Source organism: Pezoporus wallicus, unplaced genomic scaffold (genome assembly GCF_028554395.1).
Source record: "Pezoporus wallicus isolate ANWC-B61680 ecotype Strahan unplaced genomic scaffold, APGP_CSIRO_Pwel_v1 contig_4161, whole genome shotgun sequence".
Classification (NCBI taxonomy): domain Eukaryota; kingdom Metazoa; phylum Chordata; class Aves; order Psittaciformes; family Psittacidae; genus Pezoporus; species Pezoporus wallicus.
The window spans coordinates 3,235,729-3,262,765 of record NW_026639584.1 but is presented as its reverse complement, the minus strand read 5'-3'; the positions used below and the strand labels follow the sequence as shown (position 1 = coordinate 3,262,765).

Below are 27,037 nucleotides of genomic sequence, written 5' to 3'. Positions count from 1 at the left end.
GAATTAAAATAGCAAAATATTATGAAGTAGGTATGATGAGTCTACTTTCCAGGTCATTATGTTTATTTTGTAGGATAGATAGAGCTAGGAGTGCTGGGCTCCTGAGTGGCACACTAAAGTACCGATATATTACAATAAGCTTGAATGTACAAGTTGATCTGCTAAAGTTGCCCAGTGAGGGAACATCAATTTGAAGACAAGTTTCAACACATCCTGCTGACAAGTGAAGACACTGTGATGTTTGTATTATTTGGAGATAGTTTTTGGGTGGTCTGTTTTCCAGAATAAATCATAATAAGACTTTCAAAAGGAAATCGGATCTAAAAGTAAATTTAAGACTGGAAATGGAAAAATGGCACAAATAAAGTGAAAAATCAGAATCCAAAGACCAATAAAAATGCTGTGCTTTTCTACATCAATATTTTGTCACTGTGTTTAATCAACCTCAAAGGTTCACTCTCGTTTAATACCCTTTATGATCATTGCTCTTCCACAGCATGAGGATTTTTGTGATCACCTGACACCCTTTGCAGAGTTTAGGGGGATTTATTTGTTGTTTAGGTTTCTAAGTGCATTTAAAAATGCAGCATGAATTCATGTATAGTGGTAAGCAACATAAAAAATAATTTTATGAGAGCACTGTTGGGAGTGGAAGATTGTTCTGCTCAGTAGACAAATGCTCTTTTTTCCCCCTCCAAAAAAAAAAGCATTTCCTGAAGAATATGTCTAAAGATATTTTGAGAACATTTCAGTGCAGATTTAAACTCGTACAGTACTGACAGCAAACTAACTGCTGAGGTATGTGCGCTGATGGGAGGCAGGGTTAGTGTCTGGTGCATTATGAGGTGCTCTTCTCAAGCTCAGGTCCTACCAAATCCAGCAGGCAGTGTTTGCACAGGCCTCTGGGGGTTTTGGAATTGTTCTTGTGCTCTCCTCTTTCCTCATGTAAGCTTCCCCTCCCAGCCCGTATTTGTCATGTCTGTGGCTGAGCTCAGTGAGACTGCTTCAGAGCTTGAAGTACCGCGCTGCTGCAGAGCCCATGGCTAGAATGATGCCGTGTTTGTTTCTCTTTTTTGCTCTTTTCCACTCCTTAAGAATTAATACCCAGGTTACAGCCGAGTTCCAGGTAACAAGCAGCTGGTTTAATTTTTACAGTTTTTATGGGATGTTATTAACATTTACAATGATTTTGTGGCCACCACTATTTTCCATGCATTTGAATGCTCTACTCACTTTCCAGTTCTGCTGTGCTGGGGCCCTGTATAAAGTAACTGTCACTTTGCTAATGTGAAGTGAAATTTCATGTCAGCAGGACAATCATATGCTAAGCTTGGTTTTATTTGTTCCTGAAGACTGCAATGTATTATTCTCCTAGGTAGTATGCAAACATTTGAGATGTATTAATACTGGAACCTTTCTATAAATCTGTAAGATGTAGATGACATTTTTCTCTGAGCTGGGATTGTTACATGCTAAGAGTAATTTTTCAACTACAGTTTCTCAAAGTACTGCATTTAGAAACACCAGAATGCACTCCTATCATAGCTTTATTTATATAATTGTGGTTCTTATTTATTTTATATAGACATCCTTCTTACCTTCAGAAAACAAACATGATGGAACTTTCTGACAGTAATCATTTATTTGCTTAGAATGTAAATTTTACTTTCAGAGCTTTTTGATTAGAAAGGAAGAAAAGCAAACTGATTATTCTGAGCTATAAAATTATTCAGTACTGATTTTATTAACCAGTAAACAATTCAGGGCACTTTAGGTGCATTTCTTTTTTCATCTTTGTAACAGGCCACTAAAGGATAATGAACTTGTCTTGATGTACATGCTAATTTGTGGTGAAAGGTGGTAAATGAGAGTTACCCAAAAGTTAAAGTCTAAGGATAACAACTAGAAATACATCTGCTTCATCTTTTATGTAGCTGAAAATGATGTAAGATGGAAGACGAAGACTCAGTCAAATGCTTAAGAGTGAAAAACGTATACATTTGAAATAATTCATAGGGTTTTTTTCCTGAAGAGAACAAAAGCTAAGATTATATATGTCATCCTGGTGTACTAAATCATATTTAAACAATTATGAGATGTTTAGATTTTGTTATTTTTTGTCTTACTCTACCTCACATATTATGCTATTGGGATAAATCATGTTGGTTTATTCCTATTTTACAGACAAAATGCGTGAAGAAAAAAGATTAAGTGAGTTGCTTGGGGGCAGGAATAAAGTTGTGAGCAGAGAAAGGAAAAAAAAAGAATCTTCGCACTTAGATTAGTAATCCATTTTTATTTATATTAGCTAATATTTTCACTGTTGGGTTTTTTTCCTATTTATTGTCTATGTAGCATGGTTTTTTAACTAATAAAAAAATATTTTGTTTCTAAGCAAACTTCTCTGATTAGTGAAACTTCAAGCCATCCATCACAAGGGAGAATTTCACTTCAGTTAATTCCATGTGTCTTGCCTTCATCTAATTTTCTGGTGTTTCTGGCAAATACATATTGCCTTTATCCATCATAGAAATGTAATAATCATTTAGAAAAATAAAGCTAAAAGTGCTCTATTTGTCGTTACAAAATAGAATTTAAAAATATGAAGGTGAAGTCAAAGACATGCTTTTACTGGGTTTTATTAACATAGGAATTACTCCTGCTCAAGCAGTTTGACATCTTTATTAATATAATTTATTTAATAAAGAAGTCTGACACTGTTGGATTTGGGAGAACAAAAGGTAGTCAAAGAAATAGGAAAGGCAGGCTTCAAGAGACACAGTAGTGGAGGCTCAGTGAGGGCTCTTACACCTTAGAGATGAATGGCAAAATGAAAGGAAAGGAAAATTAAAGGAAGAAGAGAAGAAAAAAATGAGCTGAATTTGCCAGAATTTTTAGGAGTCATCCAACTGACTTACAAGAAGGAATAAGATCTCAGAAGTCAGGGATAACCTTGCCTTTCATTGTGAATCAAGGTTCATTTGCTCACTGTGGTGACTCATCAAAAAAAAGTTAATACTTCTTGACTGAGCATGTTTCAAGAAGTCTTTTGCTTTTCTGGCTAAACCAGTATTTGCTCTGCAGGATCTTTTCTAGGGATAGGATTGTGTGTTGATTCTCTGAGTGGTACTCTAAATGAAAATTTACTATTGTCTTCATTACATTAATGCTCTTGCTTATTAGTGTCCTGTGGTGTCAGGAGAGCTAATCGTAAATCAGCTTTCCATTGGGTCTGTGCATCACAACGGAAGAAAAAAGACAACATTTAACATGGCCTGGATATGTTTCCCTTTCACACTTGGAAGCTGTAGCACAAATATTTCAGCCACCCTCTTGGTCGGGGTCTAAGGGATTTTCATTATTCTCACAGATGAGTGCTTTTGTGGCTGAAGTGCAGAATAAAAACTGTTTCAAATATGCAGTGGCGGTCACTGAATCCTTTGCAGTACTGGTGTTGACAAATTATATTGTTTGTACCAGTATAGTTTGCAGTCCCATGTGCAACATTTATTGTTTAGCAAAAAAATGAAGTAGCTAAGACTTCCAGACTGGCTTATTTAGACTATTCCAGCCTTCTAAGCAGTGCAACTCTTTCATTGCATTCATTAAAGACCTGAAACAAGATGATTTTCTGTTTCTCTGAAATTCAGGGTACATACCACTGTCAAAAAAAAAAAAAAAAAGATACCCCTTTTAGAGAATTATCTAACCAACCTAGGCTTAAAACATAAGGTTAAATGCAGGGTTTGGGTTGGTGTTGTACCAATGACCCTTCTAAGTCAGGCTTTCAGGCGAGCACTTGGTTAAGGAAAGCAGAGCTCTTATCTGTAACATTGAGGACAATGGTATGAGTGTCTTCCCTGTGTGATACTTTAGTATATTTGCAAAGTGTGATGTAGCTTAAATATAGGAAGTACTAAATACACATGTACAGATTATATGTATGCCTCAGCTCTGCATAGAGAATAGGAGTTTCATTATCCACCCATTTATACTGAGAAAGCAAGAAACTATGAGTTACCCTCAGGTACCTGTAAAGTGCAGGATAAAGTCTTTAGAAATCATGGAACTTTAGAAAAAATGGATGCAAGGAATATTTTAAATTCCATTTAAATGTGCATGATTAAACAAAAACAATCCCATACATACATAATTTGAGTAATTTAAAAATCCATTCATAAAAGTCAAAACATTTTCTATGGAGACAATGCTTGTAATTATCAGTGCCTCCAAGAAAATTTAACCATAGGTGTATCTAAATGAAGACACTGAGAAAAATATAATCGTAGGAGTCTAAAATAGTAACTAAACTGCATTAATTCACTTTGTGGATGCTCTTATTCAGAATTTTAGTGACCTTATTTCAGTTTCATTCGTTGATTTTTGGAAGCTATTACATCAAAGTAAAGCTGTTACATTTCTAGAAATCAGAGTTCTTATAGGTATATTTATTCATTTAATCTTTAGATTTTCTCCTTCAGATTTCTGTGTTTGTGTGGTTAAATTCTCGCCCAGACACATTTATATGGATAATTCTGTTTTCATGAAGCCTTTGGCTATCAAGGTTTTTAGAGTAGCAATCCAATGCAGAAGTCCCAACAGAAGTCAAGCTCCTGTTCCCACATCAGTCATGGCTGCAAATGATATTCAGCTGCTGATCAATATTTTGTTCAGGAGCTTCCAAATAATGAGATATGTTTCAAGTAAAACTAAATGTTCTATATAAATAAGCACTGTAATGGCACTATTCTATAATGAATATATGCTCTGACCTGTTTTGTGAAACATTTGACAATGATTTTTATTTTCTTTTCAGAACAGATGTAGCAAAACCAAAAAACCCAAACCAGAGTCCTTTGTCCTGCCCTTTACATTGCAATTTTCCATTAGTTTCTATTCCAGCCTGGGAAAAAAAAAAAAAAAAGCTTGTTACTACTCCAGTGTGGAGGTGCCATTAACAAATTTAGGTCCAAGGGTCACTGTCTCTTTTCAAATCACATACATGAAGCAGAAGGAATCAAGGCACATCTGATACCACCTCGATCCAGTTCTACATTAGTTTTGACTTGCATTTTAAATTCACAGCAGCCAGCAGCCTATTCTTTCCTGGCTGTGAAATTGCTTGCTGGTGAAGATGAGGCTGTGGCAGTAGGGTACGAAAGTTAAGCTTCTGCTTTAATGCTGACCTCCCTTCCTTTTCTGCTTCGAACCATACCCTTCATGTTGTATGTAAGTGACATGTTGTGGATCATTATTTGTGCTTCCTGATGAACTCGACCAATAGACTGGAATTTTGCAGCTGCATTTTCTAGTCCTTCTTCTGCTGGAATTTTTCTTTTGCTTACAGTTTTCTGATGGACAGGGCTAGGGCTATTTTGGTCCTAACGATGAATGTGATATAGCTGTTCACAAAACAACCCTTTCCTGCACCACGTTGCTTTTAAAATGCATGCATAGTGTGTAGCCAGTTAGGAAGTTAGGCTAGATGTGGCCTTTGAGTAAATGGTTAATCTGAGTAAAAACTAATCTAATAGATTCCTTATTTTTTTAATGTCAGGGTTTCTTTTAATTCTAAAGCAGAAGTGAAGGTTTACACAATGCTTAGTAACATTCCTCCCCACTTGAGATGACTACAGGTAAGTGGGAAGAGAGACAGCTGCCGGCTTCATGTGTTTGCAATTACGACTGGACTGTTCCTGTCAGGATCTCTTAACATAGCAGATGCTGTCATACAGAAATGGGATTCAAATTAAATAGAATTAACTTTTAGATTATTTGTTTTAATTTTGCATTACTCTAATTCACAAAGCCAAGTCCCTGCATAGAGCATTAGTAGCTTGCTTTTTTTTCTTTATAATGGGAAAATCTTTTCGGAGATAAAACCATAAGCTGTAATGGCAATGAGGATTTTGTTTCCTAGTTGACTCATGTCTGTTTCCCTTTTTCAGGCTGAGATATCAGTTAGAGGGGGCTTGAGAGCAGGATATGGCTCACTGATAGGGAGGATTTTGTGGAATTTATGAAAGTGTGCTTCAACAAGTGAGGAAACACAAGGGGAGTAAGGCGAGCAGACTGAGATGTAGTATATGTGTCTTTAGCTGGGGCTACCCAACCATTAATAAGTGCAGATTTCAGTCCTTCTGGACTTTAATTAATAGCTCTGTGCTGTGAAAAGCAAACTGGCTGCACAAGTGGTTCAAAACTCCAAAGGAAAAAGAGCTAATCTGACAAGTAGTATTTCTGTAGGCATACAGAGAAATACTTTGTTGTAAGAAATACACAATGACTAATTCTTGATCTTCCTTGCTAAAGCAACAGTCTAGGGAGGTCACTTTTGCCTCTCAAAATGAGTGCTGTGCCATCATCATTACCGCTTATTGTGCTGCAGTTCGTAAGGCCTTCCTAATATAATTTTACTTGTGAAAGAAATGGAATAAGCTATTCTTGAAGTTAGCTACGGGAATAAAACAGATGTCATGCTCTTGAATAGTGTTACCAGGGTTTAACTATACTTATCCTAGAAAAAAAACAATTCGAATCCTTAATAATTTCATCCTGATGAAGTCTCTACTGCTGAAGCTTGACTAGTAAACACATAATGTTTTAGTTTTTTATACTTGAAGATGGAGTTCTGATTGCCTGGCTTTACAGTTGAAGTACGGCAAGTTTCGAGGTAAGCTATACAGACTAAAGCTGATTCATGCAAATAAGATGAGAGAAATTTACCCCTATATGCTCATTGTTTTACAATGCCTTTACAATTCTTCTAAGAGGAGTAAAGACTGAATTTATTCTATTAAGAAATTGCATGGTGCATTTTCTCTTTGTGCTTTCTTTTTGCAGAATATTTTCCCTGTACTTTTTCATATTTAGAACATGTTTGAGTTTGGAATGGAAGCCTAATGTTTTTTCTGACTAATTGCAGGGGTCTATTAATTTGTATAGTTCGGTTTTGCTCTCCATAGGAAAGCAGAATTTGCTTGTGTTGAAAATGCAGTTGTATTTGAAAGCGATATCGAGTCTCTGTAATATATTTTTTTCTGTCAGTGTCAATGTGTTTGGAAGACTGAGTCTCTGTAAGGTTGAAAATAGTCACTTTAGGAAATAAATTGTATGTAAGAACTTTGCGAGGGGAAGCTTCAGTGGTTAGTGAAGACTGTTACAGGAGTACTGAGGAGAGGAGAGGAGCTGTTTAATACCGACTCTTCCTTCAGCCTGACAATTTATTCATGCAGTGGACATTGCAAGCTCAATCCGCAGATGCTATTTTCTGCTCCATACTGAATAAAACTCAGTGCTGGGTCCAGAGTGTAAAGATTAATTAGTCAGTGAGTGTTAAAGGTCTGTTAAAGCCATTATGGTGTACGTCCACTGAGACAAATAGGGGCCATAAAACATTGTGTTCAAAACCTAATTTTACATGTGTATTTTTCATTAATAATAATGATGGTAGTAATAACTATAGTCTTTTCATCCTGAAAGCTCTCAAAGGACTTAATGCATAGTGCAGTGCATACTGTGTAGGAAGGATCATGCTTTCCATCACCGAAATGCACTCTTTCTGAGGCATCCCTTCAAGTTATGTTGAACTAAGGTTATTGTTAGTCACTGCACAGACACTGTGCAGTGCGGGTTGTCCAAGTAAGCCCTTATTTTATCAGTTTATCATTTATCTTTTATTTTTATCCATTTATGCTTGTTTCCTGAGTTGAGGGTACTAGAACCAGTTGTCACTGTTGAAAATGGCAACCAAATTGCATATAGCTACGTATATTTTACTTTTTTTAGTTTGACTTCTAATTCTTCCAGTTGATTGCTAGCTTTCAAACAAGCTCTGGTTACACCATTGTTGAATGTTTGACTGTTTATCAGAAATTTTTAGCTAATTTAATAATTTTTAGCTCATGGCGTACAAGTGAAGAATTTTTTGTAAATATATGCATACTGCAGGAGTTGCAAATACTTCCGCTCATTTCTCTGGACTAAGCTGCAACTGCTCTGTGAATACTGAAAAGGGATGTCTGTGTTACCCACTGCTTTAAACACAAAGTGCTTGTCTTTGCATGTTTTGGAGGCTTTGGGGGGTGGAAGGGTGGGGTTGGAAGGGCATTCTTGTGTATGGGTTTGGTTTTTGGTTTTGAAAACTGGTGAAGCTTAAGGCAAATCAGGGAGTGGAAGAGCAGATACGGCCTCTCTCTTACAGTTATAACTGTTCCAGTAGGTAAAACTAGAATTGTTCATAACACATGCAGAAGTATTCTTTCATTTCTCTCCACAGAGCGAGATTTAAGCATTCTGTTTAGAATGCTTCTAGAAGATAGTGTGGGTTTGTTTACCCCATTATGTCCAGCTTTGTGGAATTTGTTTGATTAATATAAGCCTTAATTACAAAATTTGAAAGATGAAATTAAAACTGACTATATATTCTCTATCTGATTACAAATGAAAAAGATTGTTAACATGTTTGGAAGGGAACTTCCTGTTCTAGACCAAACACTTGCATTGTCTGGTATTTTCATCACAGTACCATACTTGCATTGGAGGCTGCCAAGATATATCTTAAATATGGAATTTTAAAAAAGGCATTTTTAATGTTAAAGCAATAGACTGTCAGGTCAGATTCCAGAGTCCCTGCTGCATGTTGGTATCTTAAGTAATTTTAAATATTTGTTGGTTCTTTCCAGCAATGGAGGGAAAGGCTGGCATTCAACAGTGTGTTCATAAGTGTTCTGCGGTTTCTTCTGCTGTTTCAAATTGTCTAACTTGTGCAGTTTTTAATGGAAGTCTTGTTCCTTTAGCTATTGATTGAGCTGTTGCATTGATGTCGAACCAGGAAAGCATGGACAAGAAATGGGACAATGGTGATTTGTTGAACAGGCTTCCAGCACAGAAAATAACTACATAAAAATAGATGGAGATGAAAGCTGAGCTAGTGTCTCTGTTAAATGAAGCTGTGGGCAGTAAGGAAAGGTTATTCTTGGAGGGAAGATGAAAAGAAAAATCTAAAAATGTAGTGGTTCTCACCAGACTTCTAACTGCAATTCTGTAATTGATAACTAATTATATGAATGTTTTGGAGCCTTTGTGGATAGTCTCACTAAAGGCTTCCAGAATTTAGCACATTCTCTGAAGAAATTGAATTAATCACTCACTTCAGCAATGTATTTATATTAGCTGGTGAATGAATGAAGTCAAAGGGCTAATAGATCTAGTGAGCGAAGCACTTGCCTTTCAGCTGTAGGTCAAGCAGCAACTGCAGATCTCTGAGGAGCACTTATCCTGGAGAAGACTTCTTTTCAGTGTGCTGATGTGACTGGCAGAGCCAAGGGTATGACTGACAGCTGTGCTTTTTGGACCTCATCAGAATACCTAATGCTTCTTGAAGCCCCATCAAAATATTTCACATCTTGTAATGAAAGCTCAGTAACAGAAGTATAATATCTTAAAATAATATTAGTTTATGGAAACACACTTTATTTCTAACATAGTTAGCATCAAGAAGGATTGTTTATTTCAGAGTCTAGTTCTTTTTGAAATATCTAATTTTACTTGTATGTCTAAATTAAATTACATAGAAATTGTGAGTGCTGCAAAGGATCTTGTGAAGGCTGTCAGTAATTCAGAATATTTCAGATGCCTAATTTGTTTTTCAGTGTGGCAATCTATCAACAGTACACTGGAATAATACCTGCTTTAAAATTAATAATAGGGCACGATAGTTTGTTCAGGTATGTGCCAAGATGTATGCCCATAATTCCTTAGTTGTGCCTATGAGAATGGTTGGTCACAAATATTCAAAATAGTTATCAAATGTTGCAATTTGGGTCAAAGATTTTTAATTTACATAGAAAGGACGATCCACAATAAAAAATTACAAAATTGGAGAATGCATGTTTTTAGTCATAAGTTTTGATTTACTTTTTCGCTTTTTCAGCAATTCCCCTCTTTGCTCAGTATGTGTTTCAGCTCATGTATTTGTATTTTGATGTAAATATACATTGCTTACAAGTGATAGAAAAGCCAGTAAAGATGACTAACTTTCAAGATGTGAGTGATCATAAACAGTGGAGAAGGAAGAGTGCTCACACTATATAGGGCAGGGTCAAAATGTGTTTGCAATTTGTGAACATGAAGTAGCAGCAGTAAAAGTGTTTAACAGTAAATTTGTCATCGGGAGAAATAATGCCTTGGTAATCTCAGTCACTGAGGACTGAGAAGAGGCAGCAATGTTCTTTGTAGATGCATGTCGATACCACATTGTGGCTTTTTCATCATTTTAAGCTTCTAAATCTCCCTTTCAGCCTTTTGCTGCAAAGCTAGGCTTGAATGTTTCATTATTCAAATGTAAGATAATTCAGTTCTTTTGATATCTAGTCTTCTTGCCATTTCATTGTTTCACTGTATGCTATTTTGCAGATGTTAGCCTTTTCATTTTTGTTGGCAAAGTACAAATATTTGAGTGCATTTTGAACACCACAAATTAAGATAATTTTTACTGTTGCTTTTTAAATCTTAATGATGTATTTATAACTTATGTGAATGCTTCATGTCTAACATTAAGAATAGCCTACCATTAACAAAAAAAAGCCAAGTTGTGGGTGGTGGATCTTGTATATATGGTTATTTCATAGGGAGTAGGGACTAACAAAAGCCGATAACGATGTGAAATTTAATGCATACAGTATGGCTAGCAAATAAATTGCAAGAAGTTGCATCTCAATTTGGGCAGGTATTTGCTGGATTCATTCTGAAAACCTCCACAAATACTGCAAATGCAGGTTGTGAATAGAACATTGTAGGGTAGCAATTTATTACAGCATAATTTTGTCTATGGCGCTACTGATTAGCAGTTTCACTGTGGTGGCTTAAAGCTTAACTTTTTGTGGAATAGCAGTGGCCAACAATTACACATGCCATAGTTTTTGTCCTTTTTGTATGGCTATCATTTTTCAACATCAATATCGAAATTAGCATTTCAGAGCTTTTTCAGGCTAGATAGTTTTAACCGCTCCTACTCACGGGGAAATCTTAATCTCGTTCACAGAACAGACCTGAGAAGTACAGGAAATGTCTATAGGGGGTCTGTGCCTGATAAATATGCCTTCTAATGAGGGTTGTAGCGATGTGGACTTCCTTGGGGTGATAGCATCCCCTGGGCCTCGCCTTCCCTCCCCACCTTTCCCCTCCCCTTTCCTCTTCCATCTCCTTCTCTCCCCTGAGGCACACCCTGTCTATCAGCTAGAGCCTAGCAGTGGAGGGGTCTGGGCTGCAAATGTGTGTGATGCAGTCAGGAGCTGCTATTGCATGCCAGAGGGAACATGTGAGGCGGTCTAGTCCAAACCACAAGTGCTCACCTCTGATTTTGTGAAGCTCTGTTAGCAGCGGCCGTTCCCGAATGGCTGGGAATGGAGCTGTTGTTCCCCAGGCTGGCAGAGGAGCGGGGTGGATACGGAGATCCCTGCCACAGCAGGGCACAGTCCCCAGCTCACCAAGGGTCCCCCCTGGCTCCAAGAGTCTTCCTTTGCAGATCCAAGGTCTGCATTGCCATGTCAGCAATAATGAGGCAAAATATACACCTTGGCTTTGGGCTCCTTTGAAAGGGCTAGATGCTGGGGCCTGTTCATGGCTTTGGAATGAATCTTTGACGAACGTCACAGTTGATAAAGTAGGTATTAATACAAAATAATACATTTGTGTAGTGCTCAACTTTTCTGTAGCTGTCTATCAGAAAGTTCTGAAGTGGATTTCTTTAAAGACTCCCTGTCTCCTGAGGAAAAGGGGATAAGGCAGTGTGTCCCTGGACAGGATCTATGACTCATTATGCCAATCAAACTCCACTTCAGAGGGGAATAAAGAGATTTGTATCTCAAAGCTGTGCATAACGACTTCTTGGCTTTTCATTTCATATTTATGAGCGGTTTACTTTGAAGTGTTTATCAGGCTATACGCAGAAACATGAGAGAGCATTGCCTGAAACCATGTTCAAGTGTCTAATCTGTTAAATGCTTGCTGAGCAGGCTAGTTCATCAGTGCATGCAATGCAAAAAAGAGAGAAAAAAATAAACTTTCTGGGGTTTTGAGGTTTTGAAGTAGAATCTTTATATTAACAATATAAAAAGGATTAATAATGCCAAGCATTTTGAAATAAATGTAATATATGAAACTTACAAAAGTTGGTTATGTTCTGTGTTAAGTAGATAAATAGTTCTCTGCTTGAAAGGAAGCTTGGCAGTACTTAATACCAAAACTATACAGTGCCACAGCTGCTCTTAAGACAGAAGTATACAGTGACCACGAAATTCTCACTGTTAATTTTGAAGGCTTGAGGCATTCATAAAAGCAGACTTCTGTAGGGTTCTTTCCCCCCTCCAAAAAGGGCAATTTGCTCATAACAGAAGTGTTAAAAACTGATAAAAGAAGAGCAGTGATCTTAGCCTGCAATGGAGACCAATTTGGGGCAGCATTCCCTATTTGCTGTGTGCTGTGCCTGCAGAGGAACGCTGGAGAGGCAGGTATTGTTAAATAGGTCAAAGATAAAAAGGCAGTATTTTCAGTGAAGTGGAAACAAAATGACAGTGTTTCTCATTTTCATCTAGCTCCAGTGGGCTGGATGGTCATATGCCTGACGATCGTTTTTTCGGTTCACAATGTTCTGCTACCAGCCCTCTAAAGTGAAGCTTTACTAATTCTGGCTGGTTGTGACTGGTCAAGCCAGTCCCGTGAGATCAAGGAGATAAGAGACTGCAGTTCTAACAGGGGTACTCTGGCTCCAGCCGGCAAATCCACACTGGAAAACCCTGATGTGCATGTGGTCAGTGCACAGTATTCACTTGGGCGACTAGCTCTTCAGGGTGTGTGGTACACGGTGTCCATGCATGGTACCCTGCATTTAGTTTTAAAAGTAACATCACTTTAGAGCTCATTGTCAAGCATATTCTTACATATTAGTAATTTTCAAAGGAATAAGCAGGAATATGGTTAGTTCAGTGCTTGATTTTTACCAGGCAAGCTTTCATACTGTTTTATGATTTTGTGCAGATCATTTTTGCTTTAGCAAAAAAAAATACTTTCCCTTCTATAGTGAACATAATTGACTTTGAATGACTTGATTTGTGGGTCCCCAACTTTGAACTTCTTAAAGTTATCTCTAAAATAAGTTAGAGGACCACAGCTGATCAGTATTGGACGCTTCTGGTTATCCCGCTAGAGATTTCACTTTTGACTTTCCAGAACAGAAATCTTTGGAAACTTTTGGGTTGTTCACTCATTCGGGTTGAGGGTTCTTACTTTTGGCTTTCTCATTGAAGGGTGAAATAGCTTTCTCTGTGATTATAGATCCATACACATTGTCTGCCGAATTCCTAGGGTTTTGGTTTTTTTCGAGATATATAAAAAAAAAAAAGTCATAAAATATATGATGTGTTTGGTTTCTGTGACAAAACTAAGTTGTAGGACAACTGAAATCAGGGCTAGTTTTCCAATATGTGTGCCTGTTTCCCGCTCTGAAGCCATTAAAGAGATGACAAAGAAGAAAATAGAGCAACCAGATGCCTTTGAGAACCACAAATCTGAAATTTAAATAGATGTGCTGGCAAGTTTTAATATGCTTACCTGAATCAGAAGTTCATCAGTCTGAAAGTGGTGGATAAATCTGTGAAGTGTCCAGAGCCTGTCATGGTAGCTTAAGCCATCTGAAACTACTGGCCAGCTCAGCTCATGTGCTCTGTCACACCGGTAATTAAGAAAACCATTTGTTCAGATAAGACAGTGACTGAAAGGCCACAGGCAAGGGATGTACAACAGCACCACACAGCCACAAACTTCTGCCACTGTTCACATAATGGAAAACAAGACCCGGAACACACTCTCATCCAAGGTACCCTGTAAGTAGGAGAGAGGAGTTTCTTTTTCCATCTGTAGTCTTCAGAGCTCTCCTTTTCCTCCTCCACATGCCCTTTCCAAACAAACCTGATTTTGGGTTTCAAACTTCCTGTGACTCCCATATAGCCGAAAAGGAAATATGTGAACTAGCTCAAAATGCTTCTTTGCAAATGGTTGGTAAAAAGTGTGAAATAGTGTGAGGATTAATGAATATTCCGATCTAATCTCCTTCTTATTAAATCCAAAGAATTCTATAATTGGAGTCTGCAAAATAAATAATAATAATAATATAATACTACTACTAATAATAAATTAATGGCATCGTATGATACCTAGGTATACTTGACCTTTATCAGTGAGATGCGAATTTATCATTTTACCTGATCTGCAAGGCACTTATGAAGCAAGTAAAGGCACTTACGAAGTGAGATGACATGTGTGTGTTAAAAATAGTCAGATAACACAGCCTACATGGTAACTCTCTTTCAAATGATCTGAGCTTTGGTCTGGCTTTCTTTGTAGTATTTACTGTGTTATCTCCTAATAATAACACCTCATGAAGGGTTTAGACTGAGGATTTTTTTAAAGCAAAACTAAGCAATGCGGAAGGGTTAGGCAGAAAAATGTGGGTTTTTCTATTACAACTCTTCTTGTGTAGAATATTTGACCTAGTGGGGGAAAACCAGTTTTTAAAATCAGCTTTTAAAATTCAGGAACAGCATTTTTCCCACACATGAAAGATTTGACAAAATCTTAAATTTAATTGAGATATCTTGATATTGCCTCTTCAAAGAATCATGCACTGCTACCTGTTAAACTCAATGCTGAAGTGATGGCTGGAGCTTAATTTACCGCTTGGCACATTTGCATCTCTACTCTGTTATTAAGCAAGTGAAAGGCAGTGCCAGCAGTCCTTCAAATCTGAGACAAAAATGGAAGGGAAAGGACAACAGAAGGGCAACAAGTGTTGAAATGGAGTTTTATAAAACCAGACATAGTTTATAAAACACTGGAACAGACAGAAGTTCAGATAAATTAGAGAAGCAGGTTACATTACCCAAGCAGAGCTGTGCTTCTGAGGTAGGAAGAGCATGTTGGAACAGCATGCACCTGCCAGCAGTGGTCCAAGTGCAACAGGCTGAACTGAAGATGTTGGACTTGGGTACACAGTGACTGGCAAAAAGAAAATCAGAATGGAGACATGTTTTGTGTATGTGGAAAATGCCACTGTAAGGAAGGGAAAGAGGTGCATGGAAGGAGGCATTTCTTCCTTCCACAGTTCTGTAGAAGCCTGGTAAGACCAGTCAGTTCCAGCAGTGCATTTGGTGGATCTGCTGTGGCGTTGCCTCTAGCTATGGTACATGCCAGAATGGCCATGATACACTAAGTTTCTGCCTTCGTGATTGTATATGCAGTCTACAAATTATAATCATTGGTAAATAAAAGAAATCCCGTATTAAGGGTATGTATTTCATCGGTAGTAAAGTTCAGGACCAATAGTAATCTGAATTGGTGCCAACTATTCCATTTGTAGTACCACAACTGACCGGCCGTGAAAATAACTGATTATTTTACTAGGATTAAAAATGAAAAGCTGAAAGCAATTTATAATTCAATCAAATAAATAAAGACATCTCCTGATCTCTTCATATAATAAACATGGAAGATGAATAAAGAAAATATGGTTGTGTCTGTTTCTTAGTAGCTATACTGTCTCAAAGAGCTTAATCTATTTTCCTTAATACCTGATTATATATCTTTTTCTTCAAAATTATAGTGCTCAAACGATTTTAATTTCATTATTCTTTAAGTTTGGCATAAAGCTTATATGGGTTTGCTCAATACACTTTTTTATTCACACTGTGCTCCATTTAAGTTGTTTGAATTTTTGGGGAAGCTCTTCTTTCCGTCTTAGAAGAATTCCTTTATCAGTCCACAGAGTCATTCGTGTTGGTCTACTGACTGTCCTCCTAGAAATGCAGAGTTAAAGGCTGGCATCCCTAGTTTTTCTAAAACCTGGTAGAAACAACGTCATTTAGAATGCCAACACAGAAGATCTGGGCCAAATAATGCTCTACAGACTTTTATTCAACTGTAAAGGATACAATTTCCATTACCATTATCTCTAGGTAACATGTTTACAGTGAAGGAGCACCTTGTGACTAAACAGCTGACAGCTGCTCCTGCTAAGAAATCTTTACATGTGCCTGGGGACCTTCATAAAATATGGAGTATCCATGTTCCTAACTTGTGAAGCAAGGTATGAAAGAAAACAATGAAGGTTTCGCCTGTGATGACAGCTGATTCAGGCTTTTCAAGAGTTCCCAATTAAACAGTTATAAAAGTATGAAAGCTTATTACCTCTGACTTCTCCTGTTTCCTGAGAGCACAGTTTAAGTATCAAGTCATGAACAGTGACTTTTTACTGCTTTTTTATTCTAGATTTAACAGTATAAAGGTAAGAAAAGGCTTTTCATGACTTCAGCAAAATATCACCAGCTAATTTATCCCCTGGTAGTTTCTACAGGCTTTCATAGAAATCTTTCTTAATAATTGAACTCGGATGTGTGTATCAGTGAAGATTAGTAGCTGTACAGTGTTTTAATCCCAAAGTACTCATATCCATGTATTTGCGATCAGCTGAGGTGGTTGGTTTTCTTCTGAAGACCATGGAGAACTCCCTGGCCTTTTCTGACATAACTAAAATGCTTTTACCACAGAAGACCAACAGCTTTGTGAGCTGGACTTGAATGCAAGCTACTTGTGCCATTTTTTTTTAGTGGTGGAAACTGATTCAGTGGGAACCATGGTCTAATTTTTGCACTGCTTCATGCCAGGTGAGTCTAACCGTGCATGTGGACAGTCAATACGGATGCTAAATGCTCTCTTCTATTTGGACAGCACTTCATTCTCTCCTTATATTATCTTTAAAACTGACTAGTTTTTGAAGGTTGCCTTTTTCACAGAGCTGTTGTTATTCCTTCATAGAAAAATACTCTGCTAGTGTGACAGGAGATATTCTCAGGTGTTGGGCAGATTGTTTAACCTGAAAAAGTGATTTGAAAACAATTCTTTCTGCATTCTTTATGACAGCTATCACTTTATGTTCATCAGTGCAGTATAATCAATATTTTCTGCTTGTCTGTGGTGAGTTTTATTTAGAAGTTCATGATCTCTAAAAAAGGAAACAGGCATATAACAAAATTAGTTCACGGTTTGAGCCATTTTGGACTGAGAGTAGAAAATGCAGACTCCAACTCCTTTTCATAAGATTGCATCCAAAAAAGCCCAGCCCCCCTCCAAAACCCACTGTTACCTTGATGGTGTTTGGACTGGATCTGAGAAGTTTATAGCAAGAACATCATTACTTGCCATGAAGCTTCATGTTCTGTTCTGTCTCTGCTACTTGTAAAGCAGAAGTAATAGGAACTGAATTTTAGTCATTGGAAACCACATTCTTCTTGGAGTCTTATCACAGGACATAGCTGTGAATTGGTACAGATTTTATCCCCAAAATGCACCATTTGTCACTGCAGATGTACGTTAGATCATTTGGACAGTTTTCTTACCACAATGTGGCTGTCTACAGATTAAAAGAACAGAATTTGTGCTATTTTATGTGTTGCTTTCAGTCTTTCTCATGTGTGGAGGTTAGTTTCTGCTAGTCCCCAGTGCTGTGCAGCAGCAGCAGGCTTTATACTTTTGTGAATGTCTGCAGAAGCATTTCCAGTCTTGTCCACATAGGAAAAAAGTGTATTGTTGTAGTTTTAAATACATGTTTAAATAAATGTTTAAATACAAAACATTTCTCATGCTTTCTTGGCACTGTAACAGAAAGTGCAGAACATTGGATTACAGTAGGTTTCGATTACCCATCATACCCATTGCCTCACTAGACACTAAGTAGCCCCCAAAAGAGCGGATTTTTTTCCCTTCTGCTGGAGGTTGCCGATCACTGAGGGTGGATATGCTGGTGTAAATAGAGGTACGCACTGTGCATGTGCAGCACACAAAACCCTGTTGATTTTTAATTTTAGTTTGATTGCAAAACAGTCATTGCCTTTTAAATGATAGATGAGGCATTTCATTAGAGATAAGGAGATACATGGGGAGGCCTAAAGTTGCTTTGAGAAAGGAAGATCTTATTTGCATGTTAATGTGTCGTGTATACTTGAGTTAGATAAATTTCTTATAATATCACTTCAAAATGTCAATAGATCAAACTGTTTAGGTTGAAATTTGCCATGAATTCTGTCTGCTTCAGGTTGATTTGGGAGTATGTGAGTGACTGATGCGAGAGAAAATAACCTTATTTTGCCTGCAGTGAAAACATCACATGGCCATTGCGTTGATTAAACTGTGAAGTATCTCCATCCTCTAAATAAGAGATTCCAAGTTTGGAGAATTACTCCCTGCTCTCTGTATTTCAGCAGATACCTCAAATGAAATACAATAGTGTTACTGGAGATTGAGTATGGAAGGTGAAGTTTGTGTGTGTGCTGAGGGCCAGGGCAGAGCAGGACTCTCCCATAGCTGTTCCTCCTGGACTGCTGCTGAGCATCAATGCTGGGAATAACAGGAGAGTCGCAGCCCTGACTTTTTCTGCTGGCACTTAATCAGTGAGGAGGAGGAGAAGTGCACCAGGCAGGATGCAGAGGTGCGAAGCAGTGGAGAAGAGCAGAGCACTTGCTTTCAGCATTGCACGGTGTTTTTTCATGCCTCCTTCAGGTTTCAGAATGGACGGATCTGCAAGAATAGCTCATCTCTTTGTAATAAATGAAGCTGTTCTCCTTTTAGAATGCCTTAGAGCTTGAAAAAGTTGAAAAGCTTACAGTAAAGACTGCCTAAGAAAGTAAAACGTTAGCCTGAAGAGTTACATTTTAACCTGGGTTCTGTTGGGTAGATAATAAATAATAATCGTGCTTGCCACCTAGCTCCATCCTCTTGTCCTCCCAAATCTGATTTTGTCCTTAATCAAAATGGGCGTTTGAGGAGAAAACAACAAATGCATACTTTGTCCTAAACCAGCATATCATTAAAAGAAGTTCATCACCATAAGGTGATGCCAGAAATATAGTTTTTAGATGGTACTTGTTCTGCCAAAATCAGTGTGTGTTCTGGAAGGAGGCTGTTCTATTCTCCTTTCCCTTATAAAAGCTATAAAATGGGGATGATAAAAGCTCACCTCACAAGGAGGTGAAGATAAATAGAGTGTTGAGATATTCTCAGAGGCTACGTTCAGTACAACCGCAGAAAATGTGAAGTAATTAAAAATATTGTATTTTCTATTGGTATATAAAGACTGAATGAGGAGCATCTATAAATCATTTCCTGATGCCTTTGTCACAAATATGCTCTATGAAAGTAAGATTTATCATCATTAAGTTGTTAAAGTTCACATTCACTTAGTTATAAAATATGTAGCTTTCCTCACTAGCAATACCTGGAATTTAATAATCTTAAATGAAAACATGTCATCTGTGAATCTTCTTACTAGGCAGTGACAGAAACATGTAGGTGGCTCTGCTCTTGTTAACCTCCAGGTCTAGATTTTTAAACCTAAAGCAAGGTATAGCTTGTTCATTACTGTTATTTCCTAATTTTTGAGGAATACATCTTTATTATATTTAGTGTTTGATCAGTGAAGAGCTTGTTCCTACAGGAGCTTATGCTTCCCTTCCCTGTGCTATCGAAGGACTGTTAGGGAAAGCTGGATAGGTAGTAAATAAGAGTGTTGGAGAGTTCAAGTAAATAGTTCAGTTTATGTAATATCATTTGTGACTATTACAAAGGAAGGAAGAGCTAGCCCATAAACCTCTGCAGGGCAGTGGGTCTCATGGCTAGAGCAGCAGTATCGCCTCCTGCTTACCTGGCCTCCTGAAGCACAGGCTGTTGCCTCTGCTCGGACAGATCACAGTGAAAGGAGAGCTCACCTTTTCCTTGTGCTTTTCTTTCTGAATTTGTGCTTTCTTCAGAAATGGAATACCGCAGTCATTGTAATATCAATGATGTTAAGAGAGAATTTTCCAGGCATGTTTCATGCTAATATTAAATCTGCCACAGAGGCTATTCATTGTGATTACATGGTTAAAATTCCTGTCTGTTGCACAGGAAAGATACTTCTGATTTAAGTATACTTAAAACCACCAGAAAGATCCAGTGTATTTTATAATGATGTATCAAGGGGGAGGGGGATGGGCATTTATAAAAGAAAAGGCTTACATTATTTATTATTTTTTTTAATCATAAATGATACAGTCGAAAAGCTTCAAAAATGCAGGAAGAAGTCGTGTATCCCTCAGCTTAGATTTGGAGTCTCAGTTCAGAGTATCTTATAGTGCAGAACTAGAAACATAATTGAGTAAAACATTTTGTAGAACAGGATCTTTAACCATGGGAAAAGAGTAGTATAGAATATAGAAACAGGTGAAATACAGAGACGGATTAAAAAGATGGCAGTGTTTTAATGGATAAAGATGAGGAAAAAAAGGGTAAATGTTAAAAATTAGTATGGTAAGTAGATAAAAAAATGAGATTTTAATCATCTGTTCTCCCTGTCATTAAATGAATGCATAAAGAATTGAGGAAAATGAAGTGTGCATTGGAGTTTGTGAAAAAGAACGACCTCTTCATATACCACAGATTGGAGCTAAACTGTGGTACTTGTGCCAGCAAAAATCATTATAGCTATGAGCGTAGCAAAACTCTGAGCAAGAATGGAATGTCTTAAATGTATTCTTGTTATCTTTACTTCTTGTAATTGATTATAGTAGCAAAGAATGTAAGTGATATTTATCCTTTTGATTTTAGACTTAGTCCAGTTTTGAACTGCTGATCTAGTGTTGAAGGCAGATATTTCCTATCTGTGCATTAGTCGTTCAGATATCTTCCTCGGAGGCAGCTTGTAGCGATCACAGCTGGATTAGATTAATCTTCAGATTTGCAAGTCATGCAATTTGTAATTACCCAAATGAGACCTCTGCCTAGAGGTTAGGTGAAAATAACCTTTGCTTGTATGGTAATGCTTTCTAGTCTTAGCTAATGAGTAGAATTGTACATCGTTGAATTAAAGACACTTTTAGGAAGTATTTATATACTAAATAATGCTCAAAAGATAATAGAAGTAATGTGCTAATTAAAAGGAAAACATCTTTTCTACTCTATTGAGAGACTACTCACAGCATGTAGGTTATGGGCAATGATGATCAAGTACATAACATTATATTACATTTCTAAACTAGTATACTACTGGTCTATTTTTGTATGAGAGATTACATACACCTTAAGGGAGCAGCTGGTATTAGCTGCTGTTCTTTAATGAAAACAGGCTAGTGATTTCTGCAGGTGTGGATGAAGGGACTGGGGATTCAGGCAAGTAAGCTTGGTTTGCATATGAAAAAGCAGAAAACCTAGTGACTGTTTTTTATGTGTATGTGGTGTGTTCTTTGAGAGAAGGAGTTTTTTTTTCCCCCTGTAAGGATCTGATGTTATTTGTCTGTTTTCAGTTCATGTCACCAGCAATGTAGTAGATGCTATGAGAATCTGAAAGAAAACACCGTGAAGTTGTGCATGTGAAAGAACGGATTCTGCCTGCACATTTCAGTCCTGCTTTGCAAGGGGAGTATCAAGAGAATGCAATTATTCCCAAATCTGTGCAAGCCCTAGAGAGGGAGTATGCTTTACAACAGTGTGAGAAGCCATCTATCTGCCTTGACTGCTAGTGCTGGTAGTGCAGTTTAGCTCAGGGACCAGATTTCTGAATACACAGCAGTACAATTTGAATTCCCAGGATACGGCAAACAACAGGTTCTGCTGCTCTCCTTCTTTTGCTTTTCTTCTAGGAGGGCTTGATTTGCCTGATTTCCTCATCACTTAAAGAGCTGTAAGGAAGATAGTTCCTGAAAGAGACACTTAGTCTGAACCCCAGGCCAGGCTTTGTCTGTGTTTACTCACTCCAGCTCATAGGTGCTGTAGTTTCTACTGGCAGTGGCAGCAAGGAAGGGTGCTTTGTTCCTGTGACCTTTCTGTCACTGGGATTCCATAAGGAGTATGCTGTCAGTATGACTGGATATGAAACAAGTTAGATATTTTCTCATTATTTGTGAGACTGTGCTTTATTTGCCAGTTAATAGTAGGTAATAATTCATTACACTATGAATTGTTGGGTAAGTGATTTCTGTGCATCCAGAACGATATTTATCCTCTCTCTGAATTTACAAGAGTGGCCATTAATACCGTAATACGCAGTAATGGATGAGCAAATAAGATAATATTATATTTGTGAAAGTTCATATGTTATTTGAGAGGTGTGGACAGTTTCATTTTAGGGAAACAAGGCATGTAGGAGAACATGATACAGATCAAGAAATCTATAGAACGTAATTTTAGTGTTTCTATCTCCTTTTCATAGGATAATTTAAGTTGGAAAATACCTTTAAGATTCGAGTTCATTTTCCCCAGATTTTACATCAAATTAAAGGCTATAAAGGTATGAGGAAGTATAGCACTCCTAGATACATTTTATATATTTAGATCTAATATATGAAAAATTCTTTGTATGTATGTACAAAATCTATGTGTGTATACAGATGTGAAAAAAATCTCCAAAATGCATTCTTATGTGGTTATCGATGGGTATTCAAGGACAATTTATTTTACCATTGCTTGCTGTCTTACAGAACACTCTCAGATAATATTTTGCAGAAGCAAATACTGAAAACTAATAAAACTAATTTAGAGTCTACCAGAGAAGAACATGTTTTCGGTAGAGAGGGAAATCGCTGAAATATTTCATGTCTATCATCAGAATGCTTGAGATTTTCAGTGGTAAGACTGTAAGGAGATTTCTGAGAAGCAGCATAGAAAATCCTTTCCCAGAGGCTTGGAGCCTGATTCTAATTATGTTCTTGAGTTGATCTGATCCACCTCTCAATTTTATTTATTTGGTCAGTTTTCAAATCTTTTTCTCCATGTTTCTGGAAGATGCCAAGTTGCCAGATAATGAAACTCAGTTGGGTGAATGGTTTCTGTGAATACTGTATTTTCCTACCATTTTCCTTTGCCATTTTCCTCAGGCAAATGAAGTGAGACTTTCTCTGAAGATTATCTTTTGCACTCTGTGTTACAGTCTGGTTTTGATGTCAATACAGGATGCTAATCAGAGTGAAATCATTTGGGCTTGTAATGGCTGTTAAAATCCACAGAATATCATTAAAATGTTTTACTGTGTATGTAAAACAGCTTAATTAAGCTAATATAGAGGGCTGGAGCACCTTTCCTATGAAAACAGGGTGAGACAGTTGGGCTTGTTCAATACAGAGAAAAGAAGGTTCCAGGAAGACCTCTTTAGGAAGATTCCAGTGCCTGAAGGGGCCAACACGAAACCTGGAGAGGGGCTTTTGACAGGTGCCTATAGGGACAGGCGAGGGAGAATGGCTTTAGAGTGGTAGATTGAGATGAGGCAGAAGCTCTTCCCTGTGAGGGTGCTGAGGCGCTGGCACAGGGTGCCCAGAGAAGCTGTGGCTGCCCCATCCCTGGCAGTGTTCAAGGCCAGGTTGGACACAGGGGCTTGGAGCAAGCTGCTCTAGAGGAAGGTGTCCCTGCCCGTGGCAGGGGTTGTAAGTGGGTGATCCTTAAGGTCTCTCCAAAACAAACCATTCTAGGATTCCCTGATTAATGTATTTATAATTTGTGTGTATCTGTAGACATCTATGCCACCATCAAAGAAGAAAACCTGAAAAACGTCACTTTCATGATAACTTTGGTAGTTGTAACATGTAATGTTACATGCTAATGTCAGCATGGAATCTACCAGTGTAGGTCAGAATGTGTGGGGTTACTAGGCTTCAGTTCAGTTCATTTTTTAATATACTTTTTATATTGAGTTCATTTTGACCTTTTTTATGAGTCTAGGGTTAGTTTGCCAATATGGCTAAAACAAAACTATAATCATTTGAGCTGCTTTTCTTAAAACGTCTTCTGAAATTGCACATAATTAGAGTTCACCTTTTCTGTAAAAGTAACTTTGTTTCATCTGTCATGCTAGATCTTCTAGAGCTTTTTACTCTTTTTTTGTTTGGTTGGGGTTTTTTTCTTAAAAAAAGGCAAAAGATCTGTAGACTGAGGTGTACGTGAGAAGCTCATTTTTAGGACTGTTCAGTTCATTGCTTTTGACTAAACTACAAGGTTTCTGATTACTAGAATAAATATTAGATTGCAGATTAAGGTATTCCCCTAGCTAGGAGAGTTTGGGTTAATTTGATGTTGAAAGAGAGCTGACTTTTTTAATATCAGCCTTTGTATATTCTTTTAAACATTACCACTACACACTTCATTTCTTTAGAAGCATTCCGTCTGTGATACTTATGTACCTAATGTTTTTGGCCACTCTCTTAATACCATATGATCTTTCCTGCCTGAAGTTGTAATACTTAAAAATACACAAAACAACCAGTTAACATATTTATTAATTGATGACACTTAGGTGTGTTATTTATTTAGTGTATGAATTTCCTCTGCATCATTCTGATAGATATATAGACAGAGGAAGGGGAGAAAGTCTAAACTGCTTTTGGACAAAATAAAACTACTGTTTAAGAAACATAGACCACAAATCTAGTTTCCCCGTGAATTAAGAAAATAAATAATTGGCAGTTATACTGCGAGCAACTTCAGCCTGGTTTTGTTCTTCATTTTTAGCCCAATGTAATGAAGATAAATCCACTTTGCTTTTCAAAACCTTCGAAAGCCTTAGAGACCAGTAAAATTTCCGTGTATTTTTTTTACCATCCTGTTCATTACTGTGGGAAGCAAATACATAAGCCAAAATCAGCCGTCAAGTCTGCACTTTCTGAGAACCCAGGGGGCCTCCATGTGCTTTAAAAATGCATGAGACTTTTTCCACTGAGTCGTTATTAACTGCTATGGGTCACATGGTTTAACATTGTTCCTCAAAGTTCTGCCTTTAAGCCAAATGACCTCCTGATTTCGGTATCGATGCACACTTTCTTCTGGAATATGGGGAAAAAAGGTAAAAAGCAATGACAGTGATGACAAGGTCTATCTGATTTTGAGAGCAGATATTAAACTACCAATCTCACCAAACATGAAAGTGAAAAACTGGTAAATTCTGTTTGCCCAAATAAGTATTTATGGTTTATGAAAAAGGAAACTATATGAATATTAGAGTTAAAAATCCTATCTCTATAAAAGACCTCTATAGGAGAAAATCAGCTTTGTTAGAAAAAATTCTTTTTCAGTAATCAAATGCTCCAAAGTTCATGCTCTGGTCCTACAAATATAGGTACATCGTAAAGCAGGTTAAGTCATTAGCACTTGTCACCAGTTTCATGGTAATTGCATACCTAAGTGATTAATTTTGAGGGTCCAAAATAATAATCTAAAATTTGGATATCTTTTGTATCTTTGTTTTGTGTATTTCATCCATTTTAACCATCTTTTAAATCCGTGCACCAAAGATCTCTGTAATTCATTACAAAGGCTTGGCATACAGCATAATTAAGAGAAATTAAAAAGGCCTGTTACTTTCAAACTTAAAATAAATCCCTTAGCTTTTAAATTATTTCATTTAAGTTGGCATTTTTTCTTGCTCTTCTAGGAACAAACTTCACCCTTGCAGAACTAGGAATCTGTGAACCCTCTCCCCATCGAAGCGGCTACTGCTCAGACATAGGAATACTCCATCAAGGCTATTCCTTGAGCACAGGCTCTGATGCTGACTCAGACACAGAGGGAGGAATGTCTCCAGAGCATGCCATCAGGCTGTGGGGAAGAGGGATCAAATCCAGGCGAAGTTCCGGTCTGTCAAGTCGTGAAAACTCAGCTCTCACACTTACCGACTCTGATAATGAAAATAAGTCGGATGAGGAGAACGGTAGGCCTTTTCCTTCAATATATACTTAATGCACATGTATGAGAATGTGATAATATTTAATAATGTATGAGGATTCTTTTAAAGGTCAATTGTTCCCTTTTTTTCTGAGTTTGACTAAAGCTGCTTTTTAATGTTGGAGGTTTTTTAGCATTGATATCAGGAAACTCAATTACCTCTATATCATATAATATACATTGTGGTTTATCTTGCACTTTACTTTCTATGCAGTAATCTTTCACAGATGTATGTGCTCAGAGTACACTAAGTCAAACTTAACAATGAGAAGCAGAAAGAATTTATTAAGAGAAATAGTTTCACATGTGATTTTTATACACAGCTTGAAGTAATTACAATACTATTAATCTACAATATGCCAGTAGCTGTGACAGTGGTGCTAATTTTGTGTGGTTTTTCATCTGCTGAATTTTTTAAAAAAGTAAAATTAACTTGCTGTTTGATTATAGGTAAGTATTGTGGGGCATTTAGAAAGCAAATCTCTGCATCAGACTGAGGCAAAGCACTTCTGTTTCATATAGTTTAATAAGTTCATAGAAATGAAACTTTAGACAGTGCAGGTATCACTTGTGTCAGAACACCTAGGCATCGGGTGGCTCTCCAAGTGGACTGCATGAAGCCAGCTGTCCTTTCAAATGTATGTAACCCACAGCCATGGTGTTCAAATATCTCAGCTAAAAATTTTTACCAGGGAATTTTCTGTGCTCACATATTTTTTAATTAAACTAAACAGGAAAAAAGGTAAAAATGGATTTGCAGGAATGCACCTCCATCCTATGGGGTGATGAAGGTGCCAACTCGGCTTAGTTAAAATATGAAGTGAAGGGTTTGGTGCGTGACATTCTGAGAGGATGAAGAGGAATCTCCCTGATGTTATAGCCTCAGAGGAACTGTTCAAGCAGCTGATACAAGCTAATGAAAGCAGCCCTCTCTACGCATATTACTTGTGATAAAATGGAATTTGTTACATGTTGGCTGTCTCTCAGAAGAGGAATTTTTTTAGACGTTTATTTTAGGCTCCTCCCTGCACTTACTGGTAGTTGTTTTGGTTTCAACAAAAGCTGTGAGCTGGGCACTAGAAACACAAGCAACTGCTTGTCAAAGCAAGCAAGGCCAAACTGAAGTACAGATTTTACATTGGTAGAAAAAAGTTTAGAAAAATACAATTGATTTTGTTTGTTACAGCAGTCATTATTTGTTGATTTAAATTGAATCTTTAAGTAGTATCTCCCCTCAGCAGACACAGCA

At 37.4% G+C, this 27,037-nt stretch overlaps 1 protein-coding gene across 2 annotated transcripts in view; it reads left to right on the top strand.

Annotated features, from left to right (window-relative positions):
* TENM2 (teneurin transmembrane protein 2) overlaps nt 1-27,037 on the top strand; it is a 679,035-nt gene that overhangs the window by 167,521 nt on the left and 484,477 nt on the right. For both annotated transcript variants that reach the window (XM_057415147.1, XM_057415146.1), the window contains one exon: nt 25,499-25,774. In XM_057415147.1, the coding sequence (XP_057271130.1) occupies nt 25,499-25,774 (276 nt within the window). The remainder of the gene's footprint in view (nt 1-25,498; nt 25,775-27,037) is intronic.